The sequence below is a fragment of the Takifugu flavidus genome, chromosome 18 (assembly GCF_003711565.1).
Source record: "Takifugu flavidus isolate HTHZ2018 chromosome 18, ASM371156v2, whole genome shotgun sequence".
Lineage (NCBI taxonomy): Eukaryota > Metazoa > Chordata > Actinopteri > Tetraodontiformes > Tetraodontidae > Takifugu > Takifugu flavidus.
Window position 1 is genome coordinate 8,911,719 of NC_079537.1, and position 18,332 is coordinate 8,930,050.

General features: G+C 43.9%; 1 protein-coding gene across 4 annotated transcripts in view; it reads right to left on the reverse strand.

The window, feature by feature from the left end:
• Positions 1 to 1,116: 1,116 nt before the first annotated feature.
• Positions 1,117 to 18,332, reverse strand: part of LOC130515558 (immunoglobulin lambda-1 light chain-like) — a 30,716-nt gene continuing 13,500 nt past the window's right edge. For 3 of the 4 annotated variants that reach the window (XM_057015906.1, XM_057015907.1, XM_057015908.1), the window contains exons 3-4: positions 2,203 to 2,232; positions 1,117 to 1,572 (exon numbers count right to left, since the gene is read on the reverse strand). In XM_057015906.1, coding sequence (XP_056871886.1) covers positions 1,253 to 1,572; positions 2,203 to 2,232 — 350 coding nt within the window. In that variant the 3' untranslated portion in view covers positions 1,117 to 1,252. Of the gene's footprint in view, positions 1,573 to 2,202; positions 2,233 to 3,086; positions 3,414 to 3,505; positions 3,661 to 18,332 lie in introns of those variants that run through there. The other variant, XM_057015909.1, reaches the window with a different exon arrangement.

Here is an 18,332-nt window from a genome sequence, read left to right on the forward strand (position 1 = left end):
CTATCTGTGATTATTAATGTTGACTATTTTGGGTGAATATATGAGGAGTCAAAGCTAAAACATTGTTAATTCACACACAGAGCCTTAACTCTGTTTTATCTTGAGGGTTGAATTTTAGAACCCTTCAATTCATAAACCAGTGGCTGAGTCGTTCCAGAGAAAGAGGTCAGTGTCTTGGTTTCCACATCTTCCATACAGATGTTTGTTCCACAACAGGACACCAGTGAGCCCACGGTGCAGCCATGTTTCTGTCTGTGGAAGCTTTCTCTGAATTGGAAGTAGGTGGTGGTAAGAGAGGCTGAGCAGAGAGCAAATGTGTTCTGTCAGTGTGTTGTCCTGGACCGGGCGCCTCCTCACTGCATCTGAAGCTGCCATGCAGGTGAACAGTCAGGTGACATCATAGAACAACCATGGTTCCGTCTGACTCTAATTGGAGAGGCTCCACAGAGGTGGGCTGAAGCACTTTTGGTAAGAACAAGGTGGACAATGTCCAGTCGGTCAGCCAGGAACTTGGAACTGTTGCTGAAAGATTGGGCAGCTGTTTGTGTCTGAAGTGAGAGGAGACAACATGGGCTGATAAATGACCTGCAGCAGCCACCATGTGACACAAACCCAGGTCAGATCCATCTGTGGAGGCTCAAACACAGACTCAGTATGACTGATGAGAGGCTGCAGGAACCAGTGAGGGTGTTGGTCTGGCATTAAGATCCAGATGCAGCATTTTCTTAGTTCCACATTCTGCAAGACTGGAAAAGCATTTTTTCATTTAAACAGTTTAAAGTTCAGTTCATTTAATGAGACGGTTCCCTCTGTTTTTACACAGCTGACATTTGACCTCCATTTAGATGCAGCTATAAATGAGTGAGGAGGCCTGCAGGTGCATCCTGGGAAAGTACTGAGGCGTCCAGAGGCCACGCTTCACAGATGAAGCATGAAAACTCAGTTTCACTTTATTATAGATCTGATTTTTCTGTTGTCACCAAACACTAAAATCACTGAACTTTGATTGATTATTGTTGAAAACAACACTTGGAAGAGTCCAAATAAACAGAAAGAGTTCTTTTTCTTCAACTTGATGAGTTTTTATTGAAAGATTGTAAAACAGAGCAGCTGCAAAGCTGCTCCAAGAGCAGCAGCTCAGCATGACAACATTGATTCCAAGCATGCAGACTGGTCTCCTCTGACATGTGAAGCTGCTGATGCAGCACAAAGACTAAAGAAGCAGATGTGAAATGGTGCTGCTGCTCCTCCACTATTCTTCACACTCGGACTTCTTGATGCTTTTCTCTGCAGTCTGGGAGCCCACAGACACTTTACAGGTGTAAACCTTCTGCGCGTCCCAGTCTGACGTCAGGATGGACAGATGGCTGCTGATTTGGAAAGTCTGGTCTGCTTGTTGGACAGGAGTGCTGGTGGAGATCCCGCTGCTCACTGAAGTGTCACCAAGCAACCAGCTCACCTCTGCTAAAGGTGCAGAGAGTCTGGACAGACAGACCAGAGTGACTTTGTTGGACTGGAGCTCAGCTCTGGACGGAGGGAAGACTGTCAGGACAGGAGGAGGGAGGCTGGAGCCTGAAAATACATGAAGAAGAAATTCACACACTCACACAAAGTTCAACAGGAACTAATGAATTTAGGAGTTTGGTTGAAAACATCACAAACACACCAAGCAAATAAAACCTTCAATCTTCAGCAACAATATGAGGAAAATCTCACTAAAGCAGATATTTTACACCATTTCAGAGTCATTTTGAATATAAACAGCATCAATTCAATATTTGACCAAAGTAAAATTATGACCAACAAATGATACAAAAATATAAATTTATACATTTAAAATGATAATTTAAGCTCAATTAATTTGGGTGAATTTTCCAAAACCTTTTTCACTCACTTCCATCAAACACGAGCCAAGAAACCAAAGTCAATTTAAAATACGTTTAGGTAGAAAATCTGTTCTGCAGTTATTAAAAACAGGTGAAAATGAAGAAAACTCAACAATATTTGGTGAGAAACTGATTGAAATGATGTAATCTTTGGAGATGTTTCCTTTAGCTGACAGATAAAGTATCAAAGCAGGTCAAAGACTAACAGAAGAATATTTCAAATCATTTCCACACTCCACATTTCTATGAAAAAGCTTCTAGTTTGTATCAAAAGCATCAAATCTTTGTTGTTTCTGCTGAGTGTAAAAGTACTTACTGGTGACAATCAGCTTGGTTCCTGGTCCGAATACCACAGTGATTCAGTTTGTACACACAGCTGTACAAAAACCTGCTGAGAGTCACTGATGAGTGGAGACACTGAGACATGAGAACAGCCTTCACTGGTGACATCATCACCATCATCATCACATCATCACCATCATCATCATCACCATCACCATCACCATCATCACCATCATCATCATCATCATCACCATCATCATCACCATCATCATCATCATCATCATCATCATCATCATCATCATCATCACCATCATCATCATCATCATCACCATCACCATCATCACCACCATCATCATCATCATCACCATCATCATCATCATCATCATCATCACCATCACCATCACCATCATCATAATCACCATCATCATAATCACCACCATCATCATCATCATTATTATTATTATCATCATCATCATCAACACCATCATCATTATTATTATTATCATCATCATCATCATCATTATTATTATTATCACCATCATCATCAATAGCATCATCATCATCACCATCATCATCATTATTATTATCATCATCATCATCATAACAGATTCTCTGTTAGAACTTTAATCAACAAACTCTTCATCGTATTCCCCATGAAGTCGTTTTGATGACTTAAAGGTGTATTTTAATGGTGATGATGGAGGATGAAGGATGAGTGAGGGTGTTGCTTTTGGTTGTTGTTATTTTCAGTGATGAAACAGCAGAAAGTTTCCAACAATCTGAAAGTTTCTCTGAGAAACTGAGTGTGAACATGAGTTGATTTGTAATTTAGTGAGACTGAACATGAGCTGATGTATCAGACACTAAAAAGCAGAAGTGTTGAGTGAGGAGGTTTTTGTCACAGTCTGAATCACTGTGATACGAGCTCTTTAGCAGAGCCGTCCCATGTTAGACAGTAATAGACTCCTGAGTCTCCCTCCTCCAGATTATTGATCATCAAACGATAATCTGATGTTGACTGATGAGTAGAAGTGAATCTTGGAGATGAGAAACCAGAACCATACTCAGCAGAACTCCAGCTGTGATAAAATCTCAGCACATACTGAGGAACTCCTCCTGGAACCTGTTTATACCACTGAGCATTATTAGTACCAGTTCCCAGGTTACAGTCCATGGTGACTGACTCTCCTCTGCTCAGAGACACAACAGTGGGCTTCTGTGTCAGCACCGTCACAGCACTCACACCTGGAAACAACAAGAGGACATGAAGTCAAGAGAAAGACACAGACTGATGAATCCAGCATGAGCTCAGAGCTGCAGTAAGTCAGCCTCCTCACATGTTAGAGCAGTGATGAGAGTGCAGAGGCTCTCCAGCATGTTGCCACTGTGTGCTGACTATCAACCTGGAAAGTGACTTTACTGCTGACAGATTCAGGCTTTGGAGGATGAGGAGAGGAGGTGCTGGAGGAGCAATTTAATAGCCCACTGGAGCTGAGAGGGACTGACAGGAGGAGGAGCTTCTCTTCAATCTGCAGCTTTTCTCCTGTGTGTGATGTGGAAAAGAGCAGATTGGAGCTCCAACGTTTCATTTACATGAAGTTAAATAAAGACCATCAGAGCTGCAGGTGTTTCCTGCTGATGGAGGAGCTGAGTCAGGTCACATCTGAAGGAGCTGCTTTCTCTGTTTCTATGGTGATGCAGTGCTCCTCTCTGGTGGACTTGAACAGAACAACATCCTTCATGGATAAAATGTCTCTGGATGTGTCACATGTTTACACATGTAATCATTTGATCATAAAATATAAGGGGATAAAACCCAATTGATGTCCAGATGTTTTTCTTCTCTTCTTTCTACCTTGCTTTTCCTCTTCTATTCTTTCCTTCTTTACCCTTTTCTCATCAAATGGAGCCCATCCCCACCATATCATCTTGGTCCTGCTCAAGATTTCTTCCATTTTAAAGAACCTTTTGACCTGCCACTGTTGACTCAGTGATCAGCCTCTGGGATCCCGTGAAGCTACTTGACTGAAACTTTTGTTTAAGAAATAAATGTTGATCTGAATCAGTTTCTCCAGATTAGACTGGGACAGAACTGGTTTAATCTGGATATTGTTGAGAGTCCAATCAGAGGTTGTGATCTTTGATCTGTCAATCATTGAAGGGCAGGTTTTGATTGACATTTGTCACTTTAAGAACCATTGTGAATTAGTTCAAATCAATGAAGCTGAAATATTAGAAATATTTATATTTAAGTACAAAGATTTCAGCTAAATCAAACGTGAAGCGAGCAGAAACCCACTATCTTATGGTGCTCTCATATTCCAGAACTCCGACATAACTGAAGTGTCCAGTACAGTCCAAAGTGCTCAGAGACATGATGGACGGGCCTGTAACTGGATCAGTACTGGTGTTGGCTGGAGCCAGTAAAGTTCAGTCAGACACCGACTGACATGGAGCAGCACAGCAGTTACAGATTATCAGGTAAACGGGGAATTGAAATAACCCGTTTTATCACATCTTTGTCCCACTGAGCACCACTGACTCAAACTATCACACCGTTACCTAATAGGCTGTTTGTTTATACTTTGTGAAACTTTGAGCTGTTGGGATGAACAAATCTGATATTCTGCAGTAATTTAAGACAGACACATTATTTGCCAACAGAATGGAGTTCAAAAAAGTCTTTAGAGAAATTCTTCAGGAATGACTCCGTCCCTTTGTAGCCGAGTCACTGAACAGTAAATTTGGCAAAATAGTCCTCGGTCCTGTGTTACAATCTTCCCAGATTAGTGTAACCCAGGTTACTAAACCTTAAATAATAGCTCAGTTGTTAGAATAAATAAATTCATATTTTATTCCAAAAAATATAAATAGGAGCTCAATTAAAATGATCCTATGGAGAAGGGATAGGCAATATTTTTGATTTAAAAATCTTAAATATGTTAAGTAGGTAAAATCAATCCACACAGGTTTGTTTATTAAAGTTAGTTAAAAAGGGCATTTTGTTTTAATTTAAGTGTAGTGAATGTGCCTTTGTGGAAGTAGAAAAAAAGATGTGCACGATCCAGGTGACACGAGGAGTTCACGTGATATAATTGACCAATTAGGGTGACGCGTCGTGGCACGTGCGTTTTTTTCTCTCTCTCGCGCGCTACCGGACCGACGTCAAGATGGCCGCATACTAACTTTTTGCTGCAGATACTATTGTTTTTGTCTAAGAGGGCAAGATAATTCACTAATTTTCATTACTGTGGTTTTTGGTGTGGAGAGCGAAACTTTCTTTTTGCCGTGGTTTCATTAGTGGACCGTGTATTCTGCCAAAGAAGCGAGAGAAACGGGTGAGAGCCGTGTTATCTGCAGTTGTGCCAGTGTGTATGTGTACTCGATGCGTGAGCCGCTGGTGAGTAAACTTCGCTGACATTATATATTTCATTTTAAATCTATTAAAATGTGCATATGGTAAGTTGATAGAGTAAAGAGGCGTTCATTTCATGTATATTGTGTTTAAAAGAAAATTGTTTATATGAAACTATTTTATTTACATTACCCTCACTCTGTTTTTATTTGTGAGAGTGAGTGGCGTTAAAAGAAAGGAAATTGTAACAGAAGAGTTAAGATTCAGTCAATTTGTTTAATATTAATGTTGAGAAATGTGTTCAGATAATTTGATGTACGGTAAGGATAGTTGTAAGGAAAATTGAAAGCCAAGGTTGTGATGTATGTGGATATATATGTGTGTTTCTGTTCTTCTGAATGAGTCCTGAGTTCAAGGCCTGCAAGAAGATTTTGTCTGCTGGGATTTCTCCTGTTCTGTAGAGGTAGAGGAGAGATTCAGTGGTCGTGGCGAGCCACCCAAGAGAGACTGTGATTTGGGAACCATCTGAGGATTTCTTTCTTTCTTATTCACTTTATCACTGTTTAATGTTTATGTGTGTATTGGCATTTCAGTCTTTTCCCATTTAAGCAATACAATATAAGCAAACTTAACCTTGGTTGTGTGAATCCTTTACTCTCCACTTAATGCACATTGCTGATACCCCTTTCTCCTGTAGCGAATCTAGACTTTTGACCCACTGGCCCACAAAATAATTTATATACTGAAGAACATATCTGTATCTCCCAGTTATTACCATTACGGTGAGGGCTGAGGCTGGTTACATTAGCCCCAAAATGAAATGTGTCTTTGCTAAATTAGTGCTTGGATATGGTTCAATCTGTGCTGAGCTAGTGAATTTTGGAGCCACGCTGACCATCAACTCACTGATGTCGTCCTTGCTGTCCATTGTTTACCTCACAATGATCAGGTGCACAAAAAGGTGTAATAATAACATTGATGTAATGACAACATCGATGTAACGACTCATGAGATGAGAGGAAACCAGCAGCCACGCCCCTCTCAGCAGGAGGTCACATCCGCTACTGCTGCCAATGTGACAATGCTCAAATGCTGAGCAAAGGCGGGTCCACCTGCTCTACACACGATCCACATTCACACCAGTCCTGTCCCAGTCTGATCTGGAGGGACTGATCCAGGTCAAACCAAGGCAGCTCGGCTCAACTCAACTTTATCAACAAAGCATTAATTAAAATCAAGAAGCTTCAGAGGAATTCAGAGGCTGATCATTGAGACAGCAACAGCTGCAGGGCTAAAGTCCAGTTTAACAGGAAGAAACCTTGAGCAGGACCAGGCTCATATGAGGGGACCCTCTTGCTGATGACAAAGAAAGTAAAAAGTGGGAGAAGAGCGGGAAAAAGGAACAGATCCATACATCCCTCATGCAAATACATGTGGAACTAAAAGATTTTTTGTATGTCATAATCAATACACATCAATACCTACACACATACATGTGATCAGAAGAGCCTGTCAGTATTCTTGACATCACTGTACATCTGACCAGTAGCTCAGTTATTGATACTATACAACATTAAAATAAAAGCAAGAAACACTGAAACAAGTAAAAGTGAAGTTAATACAACCAGACTGAATTAAAGAGGTGTCTAATGAGTCTAGATTTGAAGATGAGGAGTGATTCATTGTTACGGAAGATTGACAGATGTGAACTGAGCCCCCAAATGCAGACACAGACGACAAGATCATCTTCAGCTCTTACTGAAAATGAACAGCGTGTGTGCCAGCAATTCTCAGCAGAGGTGAGACCACAGCGAGGCAGGAAGCAGGCTGGCCGAAACAGGCAGGAACAGGTCGCAGTGTTGGAGCACTGCAGGCAAAAGACCGTCAAAATGAGCAGAAAGCAAGTTAGAAAGTTAGGAAGAGAGACACAGGAGGGTGGTGAGAGGGAAACACTCGGGTATGGAGGAGGTGGATGGACATTAATGTGGGGTGGGGGGGGCAGTAGAGCTGCTGAAGGGTGGAGGTGATGTGGTGGAGGAGGAGGGTTGGTTATGATGCCAGCAGCAGAGTTCTGGACCTGGAGGAGTTTATTGAGGTGACTTAAGAGGAGAAAGCTGCAATCATCTAAACAGGTGACAAAGATGAGGAAAAGAAAGAAAGCAGCAGGAGAGAGATGGAGGGACGGAGATGGTCGAGGTTACACAGGTGAATGTCATGATCCTGTTCATGTCTGTTTTGTAATTGCTGTTTGTTTCCACCAGGGGGCGGGGTTGACCTGTTAACCGGCTCGTGCTGCCTGCTTCCACACCTGCAGTTGATCAGCTTGATTGGAAGTCTTTTTAAGCAGCTGGCACGAGTCGATCAGAGTCTGGTAGTTTCTTCGATCCTCTTGGTAACTGAGTGTTTATAGACTTTAAACCTTCACTGTGATGAGACTGCCTACAGGAGGGAGGTGGCTGGACTGGTGTCCTGGTGCGGGCACATCAACCTGCAGCTGAACGCTCAGAAGACAGTGGAGATGATTGTGGACTTCAGGAAAGTCACAGCCCCTTTGCCCCCCCTTGCCCTCATGGACTCCCCCATCACCACTGTGGACTCCTTCCGCTTCCTGGGCACCACCATCACCCGGGACCTTAAGTGGGAGCCAACCATCAGCTCCCTCATCAAGAAGGCCCAGCAAAGGATGTTCTTCCTATGGCAGCTGAGGAAGCTCAAACTGCCTCCCAGGATGTTGGCGCAGTTTTATACGGCCATCATCGAGTCCATCCTCACCTCCTCCATCACCGTGTGGTTTGCTGGCGCCACCGTCAGGGACAGACTGAGGCTGCAGCGCGTCGTGCGCGCTGCCGAGAAAGTGATCGGCTGCAGGCTTCCATCCATCCAGGACCTGTATATCTCCAGGACCCGGAGGCGTGCAGGTCGGATCACGGCCGACCCTTCCCACCCTGGTCACGGACTGTTTTCCCCCCTCCCCTCAGGCAGGAGACTACGGTCCATTCGGACCAAAACCTCCCGCTACACGAACAGCTTCTTCCCCTCTGCCATCAGGCTGCTGAACACCAAGTGACTCATCACTTAAGCACCATGAACAGCAGCCAGTCGGACTCACGAACAATACATCACATTACTCCTGCATTGACCTGCACTATTTCTTACTATTTATGTATATACTGTATATATGTCTTATTTTATTTATCTTATTCTAGTGTTGTCTTCTTTATTTTGAATGTCGCAGCGTCACACCAAGACAAATTCCTAGCTTGTGTAATACTGTGTATTACATGAACAATGGCAATAAATCTGATTCTGATTCCTGTTTGGATTATCTGTGTGTCGAAACCCAACCGTTCTGAGTTGGGTTTCTCTGTTCACGATTCACCAATGCACATTTGGGTGTCACCAGCACTTTCATAAATGTTTCACTTTGAGATTTCCCGCCTCCTGTCTGCATTCTGGGTTCCACCTTCGTGTACCAGTCATAGTGAAAGTATGATGACGAGTGATGTCACCGATTTGTGATTGAAGTTGGAGATAAATTTACAACATTCTTTGTCAAATTGCAAGAACTGAGTGAAGCCTATGAGATATGAATGGAAGCAGTTAGGGGGGCGTGGGGGACACCAATGGAGGAGTCTATTGAGGAGGATGGGCTGTGAGATGGTGTAGAAGTGCCACTTAGATGAAGAAGGTCCAGGAGGGAGAGGAAGCTGGAGCCAGCTGCACAGAGGAGATGTTTGGATATTTAAAACAGAGCGATCTCAGTGCTGTGATGTTGAGGGAGACCAGACTGGAAACATATTGGGTGTGTAGTTGGGAGACAAATGAATTTTTAAGAATTTAGGACATTTATGCTGTTAAAAATGGGGAAAGATGAATTCAAGTGGTGAGTGAGGACTTGATGATGGCAATAATTAAAGGGAGCATTAAACTGAGCGATTGGAAAGATTCTTTAGGGTGGTAAATCCATACTTTTATTTCTTTACATGAGGATAATCCAAACCTTTACATATGAATTACATGAATAAACCTGTGACACAGAGACATTTTGTCCATGAAGGATGTTGTTCTGTTCAAGTCCACCAGAGAGGAGCACTGCATCACCATAGAAACAGAGAAAGCAGCTCCTTCAGCTGTGACCTGACTCAGCTCCTCCATCAGCAGGAAGCACCTGCAGCTCTGATGGTCTTTATTTAACTTCATGTAAATGAAACGTTGGAGCTCCAATCTGCTCTTTTCCACATCACACACAGGAGAAAAGCTGCAGATTGAAGAGAAGCTCCTCCTCCTGTCAGTCCCCCTCAGCTCCAGTGGGCTATTAAATTGCTCCTCCAGCACCTCCTCTCCTCATCCTCCAAAGCCTGAATCTGTCAGCAGTAAAGTCACTTTCCAGATTGATAGTCAGCACACAGTGGCAACATGCTGGAGAGCCTCTGCACTCTCATCACTGCTCTAACATGTGAGGAGGCTGACTTACTGCAGCTCTGAGCTCATGCTGGATTCATCAGTCTGTGTCTTTCTCTTGACTTCATGTCCTCTTGTTGTTTCCAGGTGTGAGTGCTGTGACGGTGCTGACACAGAAGCCCACTGTTGTGTCTCTGAGCAGAGGAGAGTCAGTCACCATGGACTGTAACCTGGGAACTGTTACTAACAGTGGTGCTCGCTGGTATAAACAGGTTCCAGGAGGAGTTCCTCAGTTTGTACTGAGATTTTATCACAGCTGGAGTTCTGTCAAATATGGTTCTGGTTTTTCGTCTCCAAGATTCACTTCTACTCATCAGTCAACATCAGATTATCGTTTGATGATCAATAATCTGGAGGAGGGAGACTCAGCAGTCTATTACTGTCAAACATGGGACGACTCTGCTGGCGAGTGGGTATCACAGTGATTCAGACTGTGACAAAAACCTCCTCACTCAATACTTCTGCTTTTGCTTTTTAGTGTCTGATACATCAGCTCATGTTCAGTCTCACTAAATTACAAATCAACTGATGTTCACACTCAGTTTCTCAGAGAAACTTTCAGATTGTTGGAAACTTTCTGCTGTTTCATCATTGAAAATAACAAGAACCAAAAGCAACTCCCTCACTCATCCTTCATCCTCCATCATCACCATTAAAATACACCTTTAAGTCATCAAAACGACTTTATGGGGAATATGATGAAGAGTTTGTTGATTAAAGTTCTAACAGAGAATCTGTTTTGATGATGATAATGATGATGAAGATGATAATGATGACGAAGATGATGGTAATGATTGTTATGATGACGCTAAAGATGATGATGGTGATGAGGATGATAACAATGATGATTGTGACTATGATGATGAAGATGATGATGATGATTGTGGTGCCGATCAGGATGATGATGATGTTAATGATGACGATGATGATGAAGAGGATGATGTGGGACCCAGAATGCCTGGCATGTATAGGGACATGGACCATTCTCATATTTAATTTATTTATTTTTTGTTATTTTGCATGTAATCCTGTTCAGTAGTTAAAAAGAAACATTCATGTACGAGAGCATATGTAATGTTTAGTGTGTTGCTGGTGGTTAAAATGAGTGAGGCTCACGCAGGCATTTTTGGGGCAGCTTAGGTGCTTCAGAGGAAAAAAGAGAGCGCTCAGATTGTAAAAGAGACCGGGGTGAAGCATGAGACAGGACGGTGGGCTCCATGTTGTGTTCCTGTGTTGACCGCTGGATTAAAGTTATAAAAAGAACCCACCCATGCACGCCTGGACAGTCAGTTATTGTAGCCAAGTGTGCAACAAATATTGGAGGCACTGCTGGGATTAATTGACGTCGAGTTACGTGTGACGAGAACGCGCACAGAGAGCTCGGAGTGATGACGACGGGAGCGCGCAGCTTCGGTGGCGCGGCCGCCTCGGACATGCAGGATCTTGAGGAGCTGGCCGACACAGTGTCACGGAGACTATGGCTGCTGCAACTGGATCAGCTGAAAGAGGTGTGTGTCTTGGCCAAGATCTCATGCGGAAATGCCACAACAAGACGGGCGTTAATCAGTCGGATCACAGAGTCTTTGGACAGTACTATTAGTACAGAAGAGGAGGATGTTGCTTTGTATTTTCTCAAGAACATATTAAAATCAGTGGAACAGATTAAAGAAACTGATGAAGACACAGAGACAGATGAAAATGCAGAGAACACAGAACAAGATATCCAGCAAACGGCAACAGAAATGAGCCTAGCAGAGAAGTATTCACAGCTGCAGAAGAACAGTCAAGCTCTGCAGGATGAAGTGAGGAGGTTGAGTGAGAGAGTGAACAGTGCATCACTGAACCTACCATCAGCTCCACAAGTTGTGCCACCTGCAGCTGTGAACAGACTCCCAGAAGTGACAATAAGGAAAGATTTCAAGATTTGTGGTCAGATAGGGGAAAGGGGGCAGAAAGACCGGCTCTCGTACACAAACCTTATGCATCAGATTGACAGAGGCCTTAGTAGGGGACACAGCGAGGATGAAGTTGTGGAAGCTGTGGTCAAGTCAGTCAGCCCAGGTTTGACTATTCGAGATATGCTTGAAATAAAAAGCGACCTCACCCTTACCCAGTTAAAGACCATACTAAAGGGACACTTCAAAGAGGACAGTTCAATAGACTTGTATCACAGACTAGTCAACATGACACAGGACAGTCGTGAGTCACCCCAAAACTTCCTGTTTAGAGCCACTGAGTTAAAAGAGAGACTTTTGCTTGCTTCAAGAGAGGTCGGGTCAGATGAACAGTATAGTCCTGAGCTTACTCAGAAGAAATTCTTAAGGTCAGTTAGTACTGGACTATTACCGTATTGGCCCGAATATAAGACGACCCTGATTATAAGACGACCCCCTCTTTTTCAAGACTCAAGTTTGAAAAAAGACTTTTTGAACACCAAATTTAATTTTTATACAGAAAATAATTACAGTACATCTGAAACAAATGATTATATCTTCTACCCACTTTTCTCCAGATTGTCGCTACATTTCTCTATTTTCTGTTATCTCTTCTCTTATTTTCTTCTCTTTCTTACCGCTATTTTTTACTTTTCTTCTTCGTGCTACCGCTATTTTTATTTTTCTTCTTCGTGACAGGGGTTTGCTTTGGCCTGGGACGTTAAGTTCAGCATTCGCTTTAAATATATTTGGCGCCATCTAGCGTTGTGAATGGATATAATGTCTAGACCGCGAATGTAAGACGACCCCCACTTTTTCAGTCTTATTTCAACGCAAAAACACCGTCTTATATTCGGGCCAAGACGGTAAGTGATGATTAAGTTCCAGCTTAAACCCTTTCTTGATGACCTGACAGTGACGGATGAGGTACTCATTGACAGGGACCTGCCCACCAAACTAAAACAAGTGCTAAGAGAGGATGTGGAGTGTGTAAAGAGCAAGGATTAGGTGACCAGTGTGGACACTGTTTCAAGTGTGGACAGTCAGGGCATTTTTCTAGAGGCTGCAGAGGACAAAGATTGGTAGAGAGATCTGACAGCATGAGGGTGACAATGCAGACTGCCGGGCCCCAGACACCATCAACATCGAGCCAACCAGGAACAGATGACCGGGTGCACGGACTTCTATGTGACCGCATCAGGCAGCTGGAGGCGGAGGGGTCGGGAGGCCCGACAGGCTGTGAGTGCCACTTATGCCAGCCATCTCTCCCTACATCGTCAAGCTAAGCTTAAGGCTCTCATTGGAAAAAAATGCATCGTGAATTGTTTCTGATGAGTAGCAACAACCGCCCTGTGGGACACGGGTTCACAAGTAACCATCATCAATGAGAGTTGGAGGAGATCCTGCCTTTCACACACCACACTTTGCAGCATGGATGAGCTTCTTGAAGAGAATGAGACTCTTGTTGGTAGAGCTGCAAACCAGACACCCATACCTTTTGCAGGCTGGGTTGAACTGACATTTGAGCTAGGATCAAACAGAGGTCCACAGCCAGAGCTACATGTGCCAGTCCTAGTATCCAATGAGCCAGGGGTAGCAGAGCCACCAATTATTGTCTATAATGTCATTGAGCTCATCGTGAAGAATGGGATGGAGCAGCACCCAGAGGTTACACCTGCTGTTGTGAGTGATGCTTTCTCCATCGACTGTAAGAAGACAAACACGCTGATTCAGCTGGTGCAGAGCTACGACAAGCATGACAAGGAGGGTGTGGTGAAAGTGGGAGGACAAAAGACAGTAATTCCAGCAGGACAGACAAGAGAGATCAAATGTAATGTAAGGACTGGTCCCCTTTCCACAAAACAGGAAGTCTTTTTTGAGCCAGACGAGATCCAAAAATGGCCTGAAGGTCTGACCGTTCCAGAGACTGTTATCTGCCTGTCTAAAGGAAACTGGTCCAAGGTTGCAATCCCTGTCACTAATGATAGGAACTATAACATCACTCTAACACCTCGCACCATTCTGGGTCATGTCCAGCAAGTCAAGTCGATCTACCAGGCTGATGTAAGGCCAGCCTGCACTAATGAGAACACCACTGACACAGCGAGTACAGGTGAAAAGACAGACAGTAAAGCTCGTCGTGTTGAGAGTCAGGAAGAGGATCAAAGACAGCAGGACACACAGAAACACGAGTCATGGGATCCTCCAGTATCAATTGATCATCTGTTACCAGGTCAACAACAGAAAGTGAAAAAGATGCTACGAGGAGAGTGTAATGCATTCTCAAAGGATGAGAACGATGTTGGATGCATTCCATCTCTGCAGCTGAAAATCAGACTGAGTGACACGACTCCTGTGCGACACACCTACACCTCAGTTCCAAAACCGCTGCACAAAGAGGTGAAGGAATATCTGGAGGACCTGCTTAATAGAGGATGGATTAGAAAATCCAGGTCTCCATACTCTTCACCGATTGTCTGTGTACGTAAGAAGGATGGAAGTCTACGTTTATTGTGGATTACAGGGAGCTAAACCAGAAATCCATTCCATCCCCATCCCTCGAGTACAAGACCTGCTGAACAGCTTGAGCGGAAGTGTGTGGTTTTCAGTGCTGGACCAGGGCAAGGCATACCACCAGGGTTTCCTGGAGGAAAGTAGCAGACCACTCACAGCTTTTCTAACACCATGGGGTTTGTACGAGTGGGTCCGGATTCCCTTCGGCCTGTCCTCAGCTCCAGCAGAGTTCCAGCGCAGCATGGAGGAATGCCTCACAGGTCTGAGAGATGTGTCATCACAGCCTTATTTAGATGACAACCTCGTCCACAGTAAAACCTTCCAGGAGCATCTAAATGACATGAGGGAGGTGCTACGTCATTATCAGGCACATGGAGTAAAGCTAACAGCTAAGAAGTGTGAAGTGTTTAAAGACTAGGTGAAATTTCTTGGAACGATTGTGTCAGGAGACGGCTACTGCATGGATCCAGCTGAGATAGCACCTGTGCAAGCACTCAAAGGTCGCAAACCTGAGACAGTTGGAGACCTGAGGAAAATGTTGGGATTCCTGTCCCACTACCGCCAATACATTCCTAACTTCTCACGCATTGCAAAGCCTTTGTACAGCCTGCTGTCCACTGATAAGACCCCAGGTAGTAAAGTCAAAGAGTCAAAAGTAAACAGGAGCAGGGGAAAGCAGAAAAAGTCAGATCAGTCACCCTCAAGCCAGCGAATCATCTGGACAGAAAAACACCAAGAAGTGCTTTGCCAGCTTTTGGAGTACCTGCTGAGTCCACCGCTCCTGGGTTACTCCGATTTTGAAGAACCCTTTGTGCTTCACTGTGATGCCTCACAGGAGGGACTCGGTGCAGTACTGTACCAGAGACAACAAGGCAGGTTGGTTGTTATCGGTTATGGCTCAAGGACACTAACAGCTCCAGAAAAGAACTACCATCTCCACTCTGGAAAGTTGGAGTTTTTGGCCATGAAGTGGGCCATCTGTGAAAGATTTCGTGAGTATCTATACCAGGGGTCACCACACAGTGCCCGTGGGCACCAAGTCGCCCGCAATGACCACATGAGTCACCCGCAAGCCTGTTCTAAAAATAGTAAAACTCGCAAGTGAGGTGTGTCTAAGAAAACTTTTTCTACCGCTATTTTTTTAAAATCACACCCGCATTTACATAGACATTTAAAATGACAATGTCTTAAAAATAAATAAAAATATAAATAAAGTGAAGGTGAACTCTGACCTAGTTCAAAGGTCAGTATTGTGCGCATGAAAGAACCTTTGCGCTTGTGGAGAATAAACTAGCGGGCAGTGGAGTACAATTTTCTACCCCAAAACATGGCAAAAAGAAGACAGTAAATTTATCATTTTCAAAGTGAATGGGAGGAAGGTGTGTATGTTGCATTTGTGGGGCGACTGTGATGACGGCGACGCAGCACAATGTGGAGCGACGCTTCACTACGCGTCATGAAAGTTCCAATGCTAATGCTAACTACCCACCGGGAAGCATTCTACAGTCAGAGAAGGCCCATGAGCTCAAAAGCGTGTTTATAAAATGTAACAGATTTTGAGCAGAATTGCAGTAGATTTGTTCAGTTAAGATTTATTCAATATGAAAGTTATTTTTTTTTAAATGTTGCATAACTTTTTAAAACATGGTTCAACATAGTTTATGAATTGTTAAAATGTTTAGTTTCTTATGGTTGAAAAGGTCTGGTGAAAACTCGACATTTTTTTCTGATCAAATGTAGAAGTGATCAGCTGAACAATTGCTGAGATTAATAATAATAAAGTGTTGAATATTGATCTTTTCTGTTACCCATTCTAAGTATTGATACAACACACACACACACACAATTTGTTATTTTAGAGGAGTGTGTCAAGCGGTAGCCCATCACACGACTCGGTACCCATGGCGTAGCTCTTGGTTTCAAAAAGGTCGGTGACCCCTGATCTATACTATGCGCCTTCATTCACTGTCTACACCGATAATAATCCTTTAACCTACGTCCTCACAACAGCGAAGCTAAACGCCACAACTCACAGGTGGATTGCTGAGTTAGCAGACTTTAACTTTTCCATCAAGTACAGGCCGGGGAAAGCGAATGGAGACGCTGATGGCTTATCACGTATGCCGCTGGACATGGAGCAGTACATGGAAACCTGCTCACAGGAAATGGAGCCAGAGGTAATCACAACAGTCACGCAGACACTCCAACTAGATTTTTATGAGCGTGAGCCCTGGATGTGTCCAGCCACAATCGCTGCAGCAGGTACTGATGTAGAATGTGAACGAGTAGCATCACCAGTGAAAGAGATCAGCATTGAGACACTAAAAAAAGCACAAGAAGAGGACCCTGTCATTGGAAAGGTGAGAGAGTTCGTCATCAAAGGACAGTGGCCACATCTGAGAGACAGGCGAGACGGCATTTCCGTTCTCATAAGAGAGAAGACCAAACTGTATGTTAACAAAGATGGTATCCTGTACAGAAAATCGGTGACCAGAAATCAACTAGTGTTGCCCAAAGTATTCCATCCACTGATTTACAAAGAGTTGCATTAGGAGATGGGACACCTCGGAGTTGAGCGAACACTGAGTCTGATCTGTGATCGATTTTACTGGCCTCACATGCAGAGAGACGTGGACCATTATGTGAACAAAGTGTGTAGCTGCTTGAAACGAAAACGCCCAAACAAGCCAACCAGAGCACCGCTGGTTAGCATAGTGACCACATACCCATTTGAAATGGTGTCAATTGACTACCTGCATCTGGAGAGCTGTAAGGGAGGGTATGAGTATATTTTGGTGGTAGTAGACCATTTCACTCGCTTTGCCCAGGCGTATGCTTGCACCAACAGGTCAGCAAAGACAGTGGCTGAGAAGATCTTTGGAGACTTTGTACTCAAGTTTGGCTTTCCTTCGAAGCTGCACCATGATCAAGGTAGGGAGTTTGAGAATAAGCTGTTCTCTAAGCTCGAAGAATACAGTGGCATTCAAGGCTCCCACACAACACCTTACCATGCAGCAGGAAACGGTCAGGCTGAGAGATTGAATAGAACACTGCTGTCCATGCTAAGAAATCTGACAGACGAAGCGAAGGCAGATTGGAAGAGCTCCTTAGCCAAAGTGGTGCACGCATACAACTGTACACGCAGTGAAGCGACAGGATACGCTCCATACTACCTTCTGTATGGGAGAAACCCCCGACTACCTGTTGACATCATGTTCAGTCTGACTCCAAGGGACCAGAGCGCATCTCACAGTGACTATGGCAGCAAATGGAGAAGTCGGATGCAAGAGGCATACAGAATAGCATCAAAGACCGCTCAGAGTCACCAAAGTAGAGCAAAGAAGTTGTATGACAAGAAAACACATGGAGTTGAGCTTCAGCCAGGGTGTCGAGTGCTGGTGAGAAACGTCAGGGACAGAGGAGGACCAGGAAAACTCAGATCTTACTGGGAGGAAAAAGTTCATATTGTGATCGAGAGAAATCACAAAGATAGTCCTGTGTATGTTGTGAGACCAGAGACTAGAGTTCTTCACAGGAACTTGTTATTGCCCTGTGACTTCCTGCCCATGGAAGAAGACAAGTTTGAAAGAAGAAAGGCAAAGACAAAGTCCAACACAGTCAAAAGAAGACGACGTCAGGAAGTGCAGAAAGACGGAGAGTCTGAGAGCAGTTCAGATGATGAAAACAACTGGAGATTTATCACCACACATCCAAGAGAGCCGTTTGACTGCGTCAGGAGTCAGCTGAGAGCTAGTGCTGAGGAATTCCAGCCCCAAGCAGCTGAGAGACAACCGGAACAAGACGACGGAGGTGAACAGCTGGACAGAGAGGATGACATTAAATGGAGTCCGAGGTGGAGGACAGTGGAGATGCAGAGGCTGAGCAGGTTGAGTCTTCTGA